Below are 17,862 nucleotides of genomic sequence, written 5' to 3' on the forward strand. Positions count from 1 at the left end.
TTCGGCTCTGGTCATGATCTCAGGATCCTGGGATGGAGCCCCACATCTGGGCTCTCTGCTCAGCGGGGAGCCTGCTTCCCCCTCTCTCTCTGCCTCCCTTCTGCCTACTTGTGATCTCTCTCTCTGTGTCAAATAAATAAATAAAATATTTTAAAAATAAATGAATAAATAAATAAAAATAAAAATCTAATACCAAATGTAGGAAAAAATGAAAAATAACAGGAGATTATATATATTGCTATTAGGAATATTACCTGATCCAAAGATTTTGAAAAATAATTTTTAATTATCTTACCTATGGCCTATACACTCCTAATTATAGGTTAAAAATATAGTATTAGGGGAGCACCTGGGAGGAGCACTGTCAGTTGAGTGTCTGACTCCTGGTTTTGGCTGAGGTCATGATCTGAGTCATGAGATCCAGCCCTGTGGTTGGGCTCTGTGCTCAGCGTAGAGTCTGCTTGGGACTCTCTCTCCCTCTTCCTCTGCCCCTCCCCTCTGCACACTCTCTCTTTTAAATAAATAAATCTTTTTTTTTTTAAAGATTTTATTTATTTATTTGACAGAGAGATATATCACAAGCAGGCAGAGAGGCAGGCAGAGAGAGAGGAGGAAGCAGGCTCCCCACTGAGCAGATAGCCCGATGCAAGGCTCGATCCCAGGAACCTGAGAACATGACCCAAGCTGAAGGCAGAGGTTTAACCCACTGAGCCACCCAGGCACCCCAAATCTTTAAAAATATATAAAAAGGGGCTCCCAGGTGGTTCAGTCAGTTAAGTGTCCAAGTCTTCATTTTAGCTCAGGTCATGATCTCAGGGTTGTGAGATCAAGCCCTGAATCGAGTTCTGCACTCAGTGGGAATCTGCTTGAGATTCTCTTCCTCTCCTTCTCCCACTGCCCCTCCCCTTGCTCACACACCTGTGCTTGCCCTCTCAAATAAATAAATCTTAAAAGTATATATATATATTAGTATTAGGTACAAAAATCTAGCTAAAAAGGACTATATTTTTTTTGCCTTAATAAAGCTCAAGGGATGCCTGGGTAGCTCAGTGGGTTAAGCGGCTACCTTCAGCTCAGGTCATGATCCCAGGACCCTGGGATCGAGTCCCACTGCTTCTCCCTCTGTCTCTGCCTACCACTCTGTCTGCCTGTTCTTGCTCGCTCTCTCTCCCCCTCTTTCTCTCTGATTAAAATAAATAGATAAATAAATACATAAAGCTCAAAAATTAGTGAAACAAATAATATACTGTTAAGAGTAAAACACACATGTATTTGTTACTAAGTAAACATGAAAAATACACAAAAATAGAATTCAGATAGCAGTTACCTATAAAGGCACTGGCTCTCAACTAGAGGCAATTTTGCTCCCTAAGGGAACGCTCAGTAATATCTGGAGATGTTTCTGGTTGTCGTGACTCACAGGGTACTATTGGTATCTTGTGCACAGAAATTAGGGATGCTGCTAAACATCCCATACTGCATAAGACAGCCCCCCATCACATCACTGCTATGTTGGACCAGGTAATTCATTGTTCTGGAGATCTGTCTTATCCATTATAATCATGTTTACCACTCTTCTTCACAAAATCCTGGCTGTGACACATAAAAATGTCTCCAGACATTGCCAAAAGACCCCAGTGGAGGCAAGATAACCCTCTAGTTAAACCACCACTCCCAAAGGAGGCAGGGGATAAGAACAAGGAAGAGCAGACAAGTGGTTTCACCAGCATGGGTAATGTTTACAGCTCTTCAGTTTGGATTTTGCCAACTAGAATAGAGAACCAAAGAAGGAAATTCCTTCACAAAAGTCTCTGTTGATGTTTACCAACTGCAGTCTTCTACTGAGTTTAACCTTTGCTATATGTACTAGCAAGCATCAAAGCCTGCAAACTAGACACTGCATTTCCATGTTTAGACCTCTTTCAGAAGAGAAAACAAAGGGGCACCTGGGTGCCTCAGTCAGCTAAGCATGGGCCTTCCAGTCAGGTCATGATCCTAGGGTCCTGAGTTTGAGTCCCCCACCAGGCTCCCTGCTCAGAGGGAAGTCTGCTTCTCCCTGTGCCCCTCCCTCCACTTGTGCCCGCACGCTTACTCTCTCTCTCTCTCTCTCTCTCTCTCTCATAAATAAATAAATAAATAAGAAGAGAAAACAAAGACTGACCCCAAACTGGAGAGCTCCAACTATAAAACATTAGAATTCCAGGAGTCCTTGAGGCACTTGGGTGGCTCAGTGGGTTAAGTCTCTGCCTTCGGCTCGGGTCATGATCCCAGCGTCCTGGGATTGAGCCCCACATCCAGATCTCTGCTCAGTGGGGAGCCTGCTTCCCCCTCCCCCTCTGCCTGCTTTTCTGCCTACTTGTGATCTCTAATTCTCTGTGTCAAATAAATTAATAAAATCTTTAAAAAAAAGAAAAAAAGAATTCCAGGAGTCCTTAACAATATTACAATATTATTTACTAGGGTGAACAGTACCCATCAGGAGAGAATCAAGTTTTTAATTGTTTCTGATTTCTTTTTGGTTTCAGGACTCAGACATAATGGTATGAAAAAACAAAACCAAAAGGCATTTTATCAGTCTCACCCTAGTATCTTCGCTGATATAACCACACATGACCTTCTCATTCTTGACCCACAGCTCACCAGCCTGTGCCCTGAAAAGACAGACACACAGGTTATTGCAAGTCTTATGTAAAACACAAAGAAACAGGGATAACTTCAGGGTGCCTCCCTGTACTCTGATACTTATCCCTAAATGACCTGCCCAGTTACCAATTTCCAGAGGAAATGCCATGAACAGATTACGCAACATAAAGAATTCTCAGAATGGAGTGGAAGTGCCCTTTCTTCCTTTCTGCTATGGGCTAGAGTGGCTGGTGTCAAGATGGACAAGTTCATGAAACCCAGTTAGGTGGTGTTGCTCCTGGCCAGACACTGCTCCAGACGCAAAGCATTGATGATGGCACCTCAAACTGTCCCTGCAGTCATACTTTGGTGGTTGAAAAGGACCACCATCCCCACAAAGTGACAGCTGCCATGGGCAAGAAGAAAATCACCAAGAGATCAAAGATCAAGTCTTTTGTGAAAGTTGGTAACTACAAACAACTTCATGCCCACAAGGTACTCTGTGGATACCCCCTCAGACAAAACTGTCATCAACAGGACATCTTCAGAGGCCCTACTCTTAAACACAAGGCCTGAAGAGAGGCCAAGGTCAAGTTCGAGAAGAAGTATGAGACAAGCAAGAACAAGTGGTTCTTCCAGAAGCTCCAGTTTTAGATCTGTTTTGTCATTAAAAATAGAAGGAAAAAAAGATAATTCTCAGAGTATACTGAATTTATATGACAGTTCTTAATCTGGGAATCCATAGGCAACACACAAGTCTCAGGAAGGGCTTCAGGAAATCCATGAATCCTCTGAAATCATGCAAAGATTTCTGGGCAAAGAATTATAGTTTTTGTCAAATCTCTAGAGGGTCCATGTCACAAAAATAATTAGGAAGAACTGACAAACAATTTTGCTAATCCCAGCTTTGATATGATGAGTATCAGCAAAAACAAAAATCCATCTTAATATCAGGATTGGAAGACAAGCCATTAGGAGGCATGTGACAGAGTCCCTATTCAATAGAGGCCACTCTGAAAAATTTTCATGGCGACTTGATATTGCACTTTGGGGCTTAATGTCTTTGGCTCTGCAACTTATTAAGGGCATGAAATGGATAGCATAGTTCAAAGAGTATGTCCTTCTGAGCTGACCAGCCTTGAGTGGAACTATTCGCGGCAGGAATCTCAGTTCTTAGTGTCCTTAAGTAGATGAACGACCATAGGGAAATAACTCTGAAGCCCAGCACCCTTACCTTAAAAAAGGAAATAATGACGTCTGCTTTATAGAGGTATTCAGAGAATTAAACCACATACTGTGGAGAAACTGTTCAGGACAGTGCTGGGATAGGAGGTGTCAGAGTTAAGAGTACTAGTAGCTACTTGTATTAGCAGAAGCCGTAACAATGGTAAGCATTTTTTCAAAGATTTTATTTATTTATTTTCCAGAGAGAGAGTGTGTGTGAGTGCACAAGCAGGAGGAGCAGCAGGCAGAGGTAGAAGCAGGATCTCTGCTGAGCAAGGAGCCTGATACAGGACTCAATCCCAGAACCCTGGGATCATGACCTGAGCCCAAGGCAGACGCTCAACAGACTGAGCCACCCAGGTCCCCCCAGTCACAATCTTTCTGAGCCAGTTTTTTAAAAAAATCAGTAAATTTGATTAATAAGAACATCGCCTCATCCATCTTCTACAGCTCTTGAGAAGATCCAGGAAATGAGATCACTGTAAATGAGAGTACTTGGTGTACTGTGAAACAGTTATGATTCCAATGTAAATGGTTCCTTATAAAACACACACAGAGGGGCGCCTGGGTGGCTCAGGGGGTTAAAGCTTTTGCTTTCGGCTCGGGTCATGATCTCAGGGTCCTGAGATCGAGCCCCGCATCAGATTCTCTGCTCAGCCGGGAGCCTGCTTCCCTTCCTCTCTCTCTGACTGCCTTTCTGCCTACTTGTGATCTCTGTTCGTCAAATAAATTTTAAAAAATAAACATAAAAATAAAACACACATAGAAAATGCAGTATTGACCTTTACTCCTAAACCTAAAATCTGCCCTTTGCCAAACAGGAACTGAGAATGGCCCTGAGGTAGATTTTCTTCTCTTTTCTGCTGGTTCAAGGGGAGAAAAACTGCCACTGACCAATGCAAACACAAAATCCATTATCCCCCAGGACAGAACCTAAGAGCACACATGGCTTACGACAAGACAGAAGGGCACACTGCCAAGCCTTGAGGATGAAGTTAACCTACAGGGTACTAGCCCTTGATTTATGTAGAAGCTTAGGCAGGGCACTTCCCCTCCCTTTTCTATCGAATGAGCTGTTGGGGATCAGTGACGTCCACTATCTTTTACAACTAAATTTCATCCTTCTGTGAATACGAAGTTAAAATAAATGCAAAGTATGGTCACTATCCTGTTATCTGTGTAACACAGCTTTGAACAACCTGAATGTCCAATAATGGCAGACAGATTAAGTAAATTATGATGTAACCAGACAACAGAATATCATGCAACCATTAAACTCATGTTTACAAGGAGTTTTAACTTCACCAGAAGTGTTTATAAGCTTTTAAGTAGAAAAAAGGGATACAAAATAGTACACACAGTATCATCATCTATATAAAAATATAGATTCACATATATATATATTCATCTATATAAAAAAATTTCATGCATGTGTATGCATGAAAAAAACATTGAGGGGTACCTGATTCAAACAGTAGGTCATGCATGCGATTCTTGATCTCTGGGTTGTGAGCTCAAGCCACACTTTGGCCAGGGAGATTACTTAATCAAAAATTTAAAAAGAAAGGAACGAAGGAAAGAAGGGGCACCTGGGTGGCTCGGTCAGTTAAGCAACTGCCTATGGCTCAGGTCACGATCTTGGAGTTGTGGAATTGAGACCCATATTGGGCTCCCTGCCCAGCGGAGAGTCTGCTTCTCCTTCGGCCTCTCATTCATGCGCGCTCGCTCACTCTCTATCTCTCTCTCTCCCTTAAATACATAAATAAATCTTTTTAAAAAAATAAAAGAAAGAGTCAAGATGGTAGAGGAGTAGCAGACTGAGATGACATCGGTCGCAGGAGTTCGGCTAGATACTTATCAAACCATTCCGAACACCTACAAACCCAACAGGAGATCGAAGAGAAGAAGAGCAGCAATTCTAGAAACAGAAAACCGACCACTTTCTGAAAGGTACGACATGCGGAGAAATGAATCCAAAGCAACAGGAAGACAGACCGTAGAGGGAGAGGCCAGCTCCCGGCAAGCAGTGGAGCAACAGAGCACAAAATCTGAACCCTTAGAAGTCTGCTCCACTGAGGAACATTGCTCTAGAGGCTAAGCAGGGGTGGAGCCCTCACAGGGAGAGTGTGTCTCAGGTCCCGCAAGGTCACAGAAGGATTGGGGGTGTCTGAGTGTAGCAGAACTCGCAGGTATCGGAGTGGGGAAGCTGGCTACAGAGACAGAGCCGATGAGTGAGCTCTCAGCTCAGGGTTACCTTAAACCGTGATCCATGGCACAGACAGGCCACTGCTATTAGAGCAGGGACCCCATAAGTGGCAGATCCGGAGAAATCCACCTTCATTTGCCGGAAAAGCAGAGCGGCAGCAATCTGCTGGATTTGAGTGCCAGAGACATAAATGCTTGGTCGCAGGCCAGATGAGCTAGGAGTGCGGCCGGAGACGAGGGAGTGACTGAGCACTTTTCTCCAAGGATGCACTGAGGAGTGGGGCCCAAACTCTTGGCTATTCCGGGCCAGAGAGTGGGAGGCCGCCATTTTAATTCCTGTCCTCCAGAGCTCTACAGAAAGCGTTAGCAGAACAAAGGCTCCATAGAGCGAACCAAGATTACTTAGCCCAGCCCCTGGCAGGGCGGCACAATTCCACCTGGGCAAAGACATTTGAGAATCACTACAACAGGCCTCTCCCCCAGATGATCAGCAGGAACATCCAGCCAAGACCAAGCTCACTGATCAAGAAGAACAGTGGAATTCCAGAGGAGGGAAAAGCAAAGCATGCAATGCATGGCGTTCTCCCCATTATTCTTGAGTCTTGCAAGGTTAATTAAATTTTTTTAATTTAATTTTTTTCTTATTCTAATTTTGTTAACTTTTCCTCTTTCCTCTCGCAATATTTTTTAACTAGTTTATCTTAACAATACCTTTCTAAAGAAAAAATGTTTTTAAACCTGCAAATTATAGTCACATTTTAACCTTCATTGTATCTAACTTTATTTCTTGTATACATATAGGGTTTTTCTTCTAAAAAAATTTTGGGATAAAATTTCCTCTAATAGATCAAAATAAACCCTAAATCTAGCACAGAGCTTTGTTCTAGTCTCCAGCCTGACCAAATTCTCTCCACCTTCTTTTTCTTTCTTACCAACCAATGTATCTTACCAATTCTTTTTTAGAAATTTTTTGTAAATTTTCGTCGTTACAGTCATATTTCATTCCTTTATCGTGTTTACCTTTAATTTCGTATACATGTAAGTTTTTCTTTCTTTAAAACTCTGGGAAGTAGTTTCTTCTAAGAGAACAAAATACACCCAAAATCAAGTGGGTGGCTCTGTTCTATTCACCAGTCTAATATATATGTGTGTGTGTGTGTGTGTGTGTGTATTTTTTTTTATTTCATTTTAAATTTTTTTAAAACTCCCTTTTACCCCCTTTCATCACCCCCTGATTTGGGGTCTCTTCTGATTCGGATAGCATACATGTATCTAGGGTCTTTGCCACCCTTTTAGTTATTTTATTCTCTCATTCATATCTGGATAAAATGACAAGGTGGAGAAACTAACCACAAAAAAAAGAATAAGAGGCAGTACCAAAGACTATGGACCTAATCAATACAGATATTGGTAATATGTCAAATCTAGAGTTGAGAATGACAATTCTCAAGGTGCTAGCTGGGCTTGAAAAAGGCATGTAAGATATTATAGAAACCCTGTCTGGAGAAATAAAAACCCTCTATGGAGAAATAAAAGAACTAAAATCTAACCAAGTTGAAATTTAAAAACCTATTAATGAGGGGCAATAAAAAAAGGAGGCTCTTACTGCTAGGATAAATGAGGCAAAAGTGAGAATTAGTGATATAGAAAACCAAACGACAGAGAATAAAGAAGCTGAGCAAAAGAGAGACAAACAACTACTGTACCATGAGGGGAGAATTCTAGAGATAAGCGAGTGATACTATAAGATGAAACAACATTAGAATAATTGGGATTCCAGAAGATGAAGAAAGAGAGAAGGGAGCAGAAGGTACATTAGAGGAATTTATTGTAGAGAATTTCCCTAATATAGCTAAGGGAACAAGCACTGAAATCCAGGAGGTGCAGAGATTCCCCCCCTCAAAAATCAATAAAGATAGGTCCACAACCCATCACCTAATAGTAAAACTTACAAGTCTTAGTGACAAAGAGAAAATCCTGAAAGCAGCCTGGGACAAGAAGTCTGTAACATACAATGGTAAAAATATTAGATTGGAAGCAGACTTATCCACAGAGACCTGGCAGGCCAGAAAGAACTGGCATACTATATTCAGAGCACTAAAGAGAAAAATATGCAGCCAAGAATACTATATCCAGCTAGGCTATCATTGAAAGTAGAAAGAGAGATAAAAAGCTTCCAGGACAAACAAAAACTAAAAGAATTTGTAAACACCAAACCAGGTCCTCTAAGGGGTCCTCTAGGCAAAGAGAGAACCTAGAAGTACTAGACTAGAAAGGAACAGAAACAATATACAGTAACACTCACCTTAGAAGCAAGACACTGACATTAAATTTATATCTGTCAACAATTACCCTGCATGTAAATGGGTTAAATGCCCCAAACAAAAGACACAGGTATCAGAATGGATAAAAAAAAACAAAACCCATCAATATGCTGTCTACAAGAAACTCATTTTAGACCCAAAGACACCTCCAGATTTAAAATGAGGGGATGGAAAACCATTTACCATGCTAATGGACATCAAAAGAAAGCTGGGGTGGCAATCTTTTTTTTTTTTAAGATTTTATTTATTTATTTGACAGAGAGAAATCACAAGTAGATGGAGAGGCAGGCAGAGAGAGAGAGAGGGAAGCAGGCTCCCTGCTGAGCAGAGAGCCCGATGCGGGACTCGATCCCAGGACCCTGAGATCATGACCTGAGCCGAAGGCAGCGGCTTAACCCACTGAGCCACCCAGGCGCCCCGGGGTGGCAATCTTTATATGAGATAAATTAGATTTTAAACCAAAGACTATAATAAGAGATGAGGAAGGACACTATATCATACTCAAAGGGTCTGTCCAACAAGAAGACCTAACAATTTTAAATATCTATGCCCCTAACATGGGAGCAGCCAATTATATAAACCAATTAATAACAAAATCAAAAAAACACAACAAAAATAATACAATAATAGTGGGGGATTTTTTTTTAAGATTTTATTTATTTATTTGACAGAGAGAGATCACAAATAGGCAGAGAGGCAGGAGAGAGAGAGAGGAGGAAGCAGGCTCCCTGCTGAGCAGAGAGCCCAATGCGGGACTCGATCCCAGGACCCTGAGATCATGACCTGAGCTGAAGGCAGCAGCTTAACCCACTGAGCCACCCAGGCGCCCTAATAGTGGGAGATTTTAATGCCCTCCTCACTGAAATGGACAGATCATCCAAGCAAAAGATCAAAAAGAAAATAAAGGCTTTAAATGACACACTGGACCAGATGTTCATCACAGATATATTCAGAACATTCCATCCCAAAGCAACAGAACACACATTCTTCTCTAAACATGGAACATTCTCCAGAACAGATCACATCCTGGGTCACAAATCAGGTCTCAACCAGTACCAAAAGACTGGGATCATTCCCTGCATATTTTCAGACAACGATGCACTGAAGCTCGAACTCAATCACAAGTGGAAAGTTGGAAAGAACCCAAATTACATAGAGGCTAAAGAGCATCCTACTAAAGAATAACTGAAAAAATTCCTGGAAATAAATAAAAAATGAAAACACAACTATTCAAAATCTGTGGGACACAGCAAAGGCAGTCCTGAGAAGAAACTATATAGCGATACAAGCCTTTCTCAAGAAACAAGAAAGGTCTCAAATACACAACCTAACCCTACACCTAAAGCAGCTGGAGAAAGAACAACAAGGAAAGCCTAAACCCAGTAGGAGAAGAGAAATTATAATAAAGATCAGAGCAGAAATCAATGAAAATGAAACAAACAAACAAACAAAAAATGGTAGAACCAATCAACGAAACTAGGAGCTGGTTCTTTGAAAGAATTAATAAGATTGATAAATCCCTGACTAGACTTATCAAAAAGAAAAGAGAAAGGACCCAAATAAATAAAATCATGAATGAAAGAGGAGCGATCACAACCAACACCAAAGAAATACAAACAATGATAAGAACATATTACGAGCAACTATACATCAGCAAATTTGACAATCTGGAAGAAGTGGATGCATTCCTAGAGACGTATAAACTACCAAAACTGAACCAGGAAGAAATAGAAAACCTAAGCAGACTTGTAACCAGTAAGGAGATTGAAGCAGTGATCAAAAAATCTCCCAACAAACAAGAGCCCGGGCCAGATGGCTTCCCAGGATAATTCTACCAAACATTTAAAGAATTCATTCCTATTCTCCTGAGACTGTCCCAAAAAATAGAAATGGAAGGAAAACGGGGCGCCTGGGTGGCTCAGTGGGTTAAGCCTCTGCTTTCAGCTCAGGGCATGATCCCAGGGTCTTGGGATCGAGCCCCCCATCGGGCTCTCTGCTCAGCAGGAAGCCTGCTTCCCCCGCTCTCTCTGCCTGCCTCTCTGCCCACTTATGATCTCTCTCTGTCAAATAAATAAATAAAATCTTTAAAAAAAAAAAAAAAAAAGAAATGGAAGGAAAACTTCCAAACTCATTTTATGAGGCCAGCATTACCTTGATCCCAAAACTAGACAAAGACCCCATCAAAAAAGAGAATTATAGACCAATATCCTTGATGAACACAGATGTGAAAATTCTCACCAAAATACTGGCCAATAGGATCCAACATTACATTAAAAGGATTATTTACCACAACCAAGTGGGATTTATTCCAGGGCTGCAAGGTTGGTTCAATATCTGCAAATCAATCAATGTGGTACAATACATTAACAGAAGAAAGAACAAGAACCATATGATCCTCTCAGTAGATGCTGAAAAAGCATTTGACAAAGTACAGCATCCTTTCTTGATCAAAACTCTTCAAAGTGTAGGGATAGAAGGTACATACCTCAATATCATCAAAGCCATCTATGAAAAACCCACAGCAAATATCATTCTCAAAGGAGAAAAACTGAGAGCTTTTCCACTAAGGTCAGGAAAACAGCAGGGATGTCCATTATCACCACTGCTATTCAACATAGTACTAGAAGTCCTAACCTCAGCAATCATACAACAAAAAGAAATTAAAGGCATCCAAATCGGCAAAGAAGAAGTCAAACTATCACTCTTTGCAGATGATATGATACTATATGTGGAAAACCCAAAAGACTCCACTCCAAATTTGCTAGAACTTGTACAGGAATTCAGTTAAGTGCCAGGATATAAAATCAATGCACAGAAAGTGCCAGGATATAAAATCAATGCACAGAAATCAGTTGCATTTCTATATACCACTACCAAGACAGAAGAAAGAGAAATTAAGGAGTCGATCCCATTTCAATTGCACTCAAAACTATAAGATACCTAACCAAAGAGGCAAAGAATATATCCTCAGAAAACTATAAAGTACTCATGAAAGAAATTGAGGAAGACACAAAGAAATGGAAAAATGCTCCATGCTCATGGACTGGAAGAACAAATATTGTGAAAATGTCTATGCTACCTAAAGCAATCTATATGTTTAATGCAATTCCTATCAACATCCCATAAAAAAAAAAACCCATCCATAAAAAAAAAAAAAAATCCACATTTTTCAAAGAAATGGAACAAATAATCCTAAAATTTATATGGAACCAGAAAGACCTCGAATAGCCAGAGAAGTATTGATAAAGAAAGCCAAAATTGGTGGCATCACAATTCCAGACTTCAAGCTCTATTACAAAGCTGTCATCATCGAGCCAACATGGTACTGGCACAAAAACAGAAACAGAGATCAATGGAACGGAATAGAGAGCCCAGAAATAGACCCTCAACTCTACAGTCAACTAATCTTCGACAACGCAGTAAAGAATGACCAATGGAAAAAAAAGTAGTCTCTTCAACAAATGGTATAGGGAAAACTGGATAGCCATATGCAGAAAAATGGAACTGGACCATTTCTTTATACCACACACAAAAACAGACTCAAAATGGATGAAAGACCTCAATATGAGACAGGAATCCATCAAAATTCTTGAGGAGAACACAGGCAGCAACCTCTTCGACCTCAGCCGCAGCAACTTCTCCCTAGAAACATCACCAAAGGCAAGGGAAGCAAGGGTAAAAATGAACTATTGGGACTTCATCAAGATCAAAAGCTTTTGCACAGCAAAGGAAACAATCAACAAAACCAAAAGACAACTGACAGAATGGGAGAAGATATTTGCAAACGACATATCAGATAAAGGGCTGGAACCCAAAATCTATAAAGAACTTAGCAAACTCAACACCCAAAGAACAAAGAATCCAATCAAGAAATGCACAAAGGACATGAACAGACAATTCTGCAAAGACATCCAGATGGCCAACAGACACATGAAAAAGTGCTCCACATCACTTGGCATCAGGGAGATACAAATTAAAACCACAATGAGATACCACCTCACACCAGTCAGAATGGCTAAAATTAACGAGTCAGGAAACGACAGATGCTGGTGAGGATGGGGAGAAAGAGGAACACTCCTCATTGCTAGTGGGAATGCAAGCTGGTGCAGCCACTCTGGAGAACAGTATGGAGTTTCCTCAAAAAGTTGAAAATAGAGCTACCCTATGACCCAGCAATTGCACTACTGGGTATTTACCCTAAAGATACAAATGTAGTGATCTGAAGGGGCACGTGCACCTGAATGTTTATAGCAGCAATGTCCACAATAGCCAAACTATGGAAAGAACCTAGATGTCCATCAATAGAGGAATGGATAAAGAAGATGTGGTGTGTATATACGTATATACATATATACACAATGTAATACTAGGTAGCCATCAAAAGAAACGAAATCTTCCCATTTGCAATGACATGGATGGAATGAGAGGGTATTATACTGAGTGAAATAAGTCAATGAGAGAAAGACAATTATCATATGATCTCCCTGATATGAGGAATTTAAGAGGCAAAGTGGCGGGATTAAGGGGTAGGGAAGGAAAAAATGAAACAAGATGGCATTGGGAGGGAGACAAACCATAAGAGACGCTTAATCTCACAAAACAAACTGAGGGTTGCCAGGGGGAGGGAGCAGGGAGAGGGTGGCTGGGTTATGGACATTGGGGAGGGTATGTGCTATGCTGAGTTCTGTGAAGTATGTAAGCCTGACGATTCACAGACCTCTACTGTGGGGCTAATAATGCATTATATGTTAATAAAAATTTTTTTAAAAAAGATATTAGCAAACAGCATTCAATAATACATTAAAAGGATAATTCGCTACTGAAAGGTCACACTAAAATTTAATAGTGTTTACCTATACATAGTTAGCTTATATTCCACCGTAAGTTTTCTACTTTTTTTTTTAAGATTTTATTTATTTATTTGAGAGAGACAGAGCACAAGCAGGGGGATCAGCAGAGGAAGAGGTAGAAGCACACTCCCTACTCAGCAGGGAGCCTGATGTGGGGCTTGATCCCAGGACCCTGGGATTATGACCTGAGCTGAATTCAGACACTTAACCACCTGAGCCACCCAGGTACCCCACTTTTTTTTTTAAAGATTTTATTTATTTATTTGAGACAGAGAAAAAATGCACACATAAGCATGAGTGGGGGTAAGGGTAGAGGGAAAGGGAGGAAGAGAACCCCACTGAGCTAGGAGCCTGATGAGTGGCTCCATCTCAGACAGGGCCTGAGCTGAAAGGAAAAGCACAACCAACTGAGACTCAGGTACCCCAAGTTTTTTTTTCTTTATACTCTCTGTAATACCCAAATTTTCTAGAATAAATGTTTTTTTCAAATTATGAAAGCAAAGTATTCAGGTTTTTTTTTTTTCCACAGAATATAAAATCACATATACTACATGGTCTCAAGCCAAAAAGCAGAATATTTTGACAGAACTATGTCAAAATGTTAATAGTTGTTGATTCTGAGTAGTAATGTTATGTTTCTCTTCCCTGCTTCTTTTTTCCATTTTTCAAACTTCCTATATTGAACACATACTATATATAAAAAATACTTAACATATGCCTGGTATCTAACATGTGATAAACAAGTGGTACTTAGTACTAATACTATAGTTAGAGAAGACATTCTAAGAGAATGGCCACCAGAGAAGACTCAAGTCAGAGAAGATTCCAGATCTGCGATACAGCAGATCTAGCAGGAAAACACCCAAACTGAGTATTTCAAGGGGGTTTAACTATGACTCTCCACACTGGTCTGTCTGCTTCTGGACAGCTGAGAAGTCAAGGCCAAAAATTATTCGGTGTTGCTCCCTCTGGAGTCTGATCAGGAAAAAAAAATTTTTTTTCAGTAAAAAAAGATACCTTAGCTAGTCAGCAGTCCCAAAACTACCTGGAAAAACTTCATGATGAAATCAAATGGACTAGGTTTTTAAGTTCCATATTTTAAAAAAAGCAAAATGCTAAGTTTTAGGAAATAGGACTTTAGTGCAGCATTTTTCTTTTAAAATTTTAATTTTTTTAAAATTATCGATTGCAGGGTTTACTTTCAACATTTTGAAGAATACATTGGGAATTTAGTCTGAGAAAATCAAAATGTTTACCTTTGAAGGAAAAATGATGCTTCAAAGGCAAGGTCTCAAGGTAATGAAATTGTCTCATATGTCCTTAAGAACTAAATAAATTACCAAGTAAAGAGGCTAAATTACAGAAAACTTCAATAATTATGACTTTATGTAAATAATGACTATCTTTTGTTATGTGAGGCCCAGACTATCTTTTTTTTAGTTTCCTTCTTTCCTTCTTTTTTTCTTTTTGTCTTCTTAATTTGCATGCTTCCTTATAGGAAAGAAAGTGACTTTTGATTCAGTGTAGGAAGATTATAAGTAAATATTCTAGAGAAATAGCAGAAGACTGTGGTTTACATTTAACCATGAATGAGCAAAATATTAGGACAGATCTTTAAAAGTCTAAGCCTGACATTATGTCAGGGTTCTCATTTCTGTATCTGGCACTATGTGGATATGGGCACTTGCACAGAAAAACAAGAAATTTAAGAATGAAAGGTATCTGAGTGGGTTTCTAAACCAGGGCTCAGCTAACTATAGCCCGCAGGCCAAATCCAGTCCATCTCCTATTTTTATGTGGCTCACAGTTAAAGAATGGATTTTATATTTTTAAATGCTAAAAAAAAAAAAAAAACCAAAAAACAAAAAATTGCAACAGAGACCTGAGACCCATGTAGCCCAAAGCGTAAAATATTTACTCTCTGGTCCTTTATGGAAAAAGATTCTAAACCAACCATTTCATTTTGCAGAGGAGTAGACTCAGAGTCTCCCTGACCTGCCCAACATCACCCCACTAATCACTGGCAGTACAGGAACAGATTATAGGTTTCCTGACTCCTGGCCCACCACCTCGGAGAGACTAAGTTGTACCGGAAAGAATGAATCTAGGTTACATTTCTTGTTTAGCTCAAGGCTTAGTCACTTCTTGGGCTGTGCTTTATAATCTTTTACTAAGATTTCTCAAAGAATCTTGACCCTCCAATTTTTAAACCATCCCCTTTTTGGGAAAAAAAATTAATCCTTTATCCTTTCTTTCCTTTAGGATCAGTAGTTCAGACTAACCAATTAGCCCTAGTTGATGATGAAATGCTCTTTATAAAAGGGATTCTGAGGGTGCCTGGGCGGCTCAGTCAGTTAAGTGTCTGCCTTCAGCTCAGGTCATGATCCCCAGGGTCCTGGGATCAAGTCCCACATCAGGCTCCCTACTCAGTGGGGAGTCTGCTTCTCCCTCTCTCTCTGTGTGCTTGCATACATGCACTATCTCTCTCTCTCTCACTCTCTTTAATAAATAAATAAATCTAAGAAAGAAAGAAAAAAGGAAGAAAGAAATGAATGGCAGGATTAATGGATGGACGAATGAATGGATTCTGGCTAACAGAGGTAGGAGAAATGACTGAATCAGAAAATCACTATCATGCAATGATCATCAATGGATGATACCATTAGGTGAAAAGTTGATGGGGAACTTCATAATGGAGGACCAGACTACCTCACTGGAACACACTGATCAATCCTAGTGCCACTGAAAGTGAGTCAACCAGGGCACCTGAGTGTGTATTCTGTACACACTCAATCTGTGGATTGAGTGTCTGACTTGATTCTGGCTCAGGTCATGGTCTTGGGGTCCTGAGATTGAGCCCCACTTTGGGTTCCATGCTCAGCATGGAGTCTGCTTGAGATTCTCTCTCTCTCCCTCTCCCTTTGCTCCCACTCGCTCACATGTGAACTCTCGCTCTCTCAAATAAATAAATAAAATCTTAAAAAAAAATATGAGTCAACCAGATGTAAACATGCTTGTGTTATACATAACAAATTTCAGGAAAGAAACCATTTCTTCTAAGGAGAAGGATTTGTTTTTCATTATATACCTTTATGCCCTGTTGAAGGCTTTACTCTGTGGATGTTGTGCTTTTCAAATTAAAAGTGCTTTCAAAAAATCCCTTTTTCTCTCTTCTTTACAAACTAAAATCTAGGAATCATTTTAATAAATCAAGGGCAGTGCAATATGGTTTAAAAGGCAGCAAATCAGGAACTACTGGGCTAGTCTTTTTGTATCTCCAAGTATGTTTCTGAATCTGTAAAATAGAAGGTTTGATTAAATACATTCATCTAAGGCTTTCTCTTATTCTGAAATTATGAGGCTATGCCTGCTCTGATACAGAATACCATGTGGCTTCAGCAACTTCCACTCAACTTAAAACTACTGTAGTGTAAAATAATGAATACTGTTTTTCTGAAAATAAATAAATTGGGGAAAAAAACAAAACAAAAAAAACTACTGTAGTGTACTTCGGGATTTTTTGTTTTGTTTTAGCAACAACAGTCTAATCGTTTAAGCTATCATGTATTTTATTATATGGACCGCACACCTCAAATGCAGTACGTATCCCAGTTACAGCACTAGATCCTACTCCTAGATATTAGCTGATAAGTCAAGAGTGATGTAATACCTACCTGATGCCAGCAAATTCCACCTTCTGAGTGATATAGGCACATGTGCTGACCTAAGGAAGATAGACAGAGAGAATATGAGATTCAACAACACATCAAGGTCACAAAGAAGGTCTCCTGCCTTTTTAATTTCTTCTAACAACCAAAGGTTCAATTAACAAGGGAGTAATAGATTTACCCTATAGGCAAACCTGCTGGGGCAAGTGTAACAGTAGGTTCTTAAGAGTGTGACAAGTATAGACAATAATACAGACCAGGTGGAAAAATAAGTGCCCAGCTTCACTAACATGCTATCTTCACATACGTTTGCATACATATCTCTATTTACATGCTTATTTAATTACACAACATTCATTTCTCATTTTAGCTCTCATTTTATAGAATGGAACCCTTCCCTATCCAATAAAAAATGAATAAACATATTTTTTTCTGAAAATATTCACTGTTATGGAAATTCCATCTATAATTCATTGCTTCACAATGCTCAAAATGCCCAGTAAGAAAAATTTTCAGCATCAGCTCACAATGAATTGATTTTAAGTGGAAAACGTTAACTCAAAATAAATAGATCAGGAAAATGGGAGGGTACGGCAAAAAGCAGTTTAACCAGGAAGCAACAAGATCTGGATTCTAGCCTGGTGTCAACTGCTGACTATAGTTTTTTAGTCTTGGGTAATCGTTTATCCTCTCAATCTCAATTTTCACATCTATAAATGAAGGGTAATAAATAGCTATCCGTGGGAATGACATGAACATGTGAAAGCTAAAGTTCCACTCAAATGGAAGGTAATATTATAATTTCCCATTTGAACCAAAAATGTGGAGTAAAAATCTATAAACAAGGAAAAACAAAGCTCAAAAAAACCACAAAGAGAATGGAAGAAAATACACAAAGAGTTTACAATAATTATCTGTGAAGCTGGTTTTAGAAATGATTTTATACCCTTCTCCCTATTAAATCTCTAC

General features: G+C 39.7%; 1 protein-coding gene and 1 pseudogene across 10 annotated transcripts in view; one reads left to right on the forward strand and one right to left on the reverse strand.

Moving 5' to 3' along the window:
- The window catches only part of DEPDC5 (DEP domain containing 5, GATOR1 subcomplex subunit), a 133,884-nt gene that overhangs the window by 108,677 nt on the left and 7,345 nt on the right, over positions 1-17,862 (reverse strand). For all 10 annotated transcript variants that reach the window (XM_044243840.1, XM_044243846.1, XM_044243847.1 and 7 more), the window contains exons 7-8: positions 16,900-16,949; positions 2,582-2,651 (exon numbers count right to left, since the gene is read on the reverse strand). In XM_044243840.1, coding sequence (XP_044099775.1) covers positions 2,582-2,651; positions 16,900-16,949 — 120 coding nt within the window. The remainder of the gene's footprint in view (positions 1-2,581; positions 2,652-16,899; positions 16,950-17,862) is intronic.
- On the forward strand, positions 2,882-3,276 carry LOC122903235 (annotated as a pseudogene).

This window comes from Neovison vison, chromosome 3 (genome assembly GCF_020171115.1).
Source record: "Neovison vison isolate M4711 chromosome 3, ASM_NN_V1, whole genome shotgun sequence".
Lineage (NCBI taxonomy): Eukaryota > Metazoa > Chordata > Mammalia > Carnivora > Mustelidae > Neogale > Neogale vison.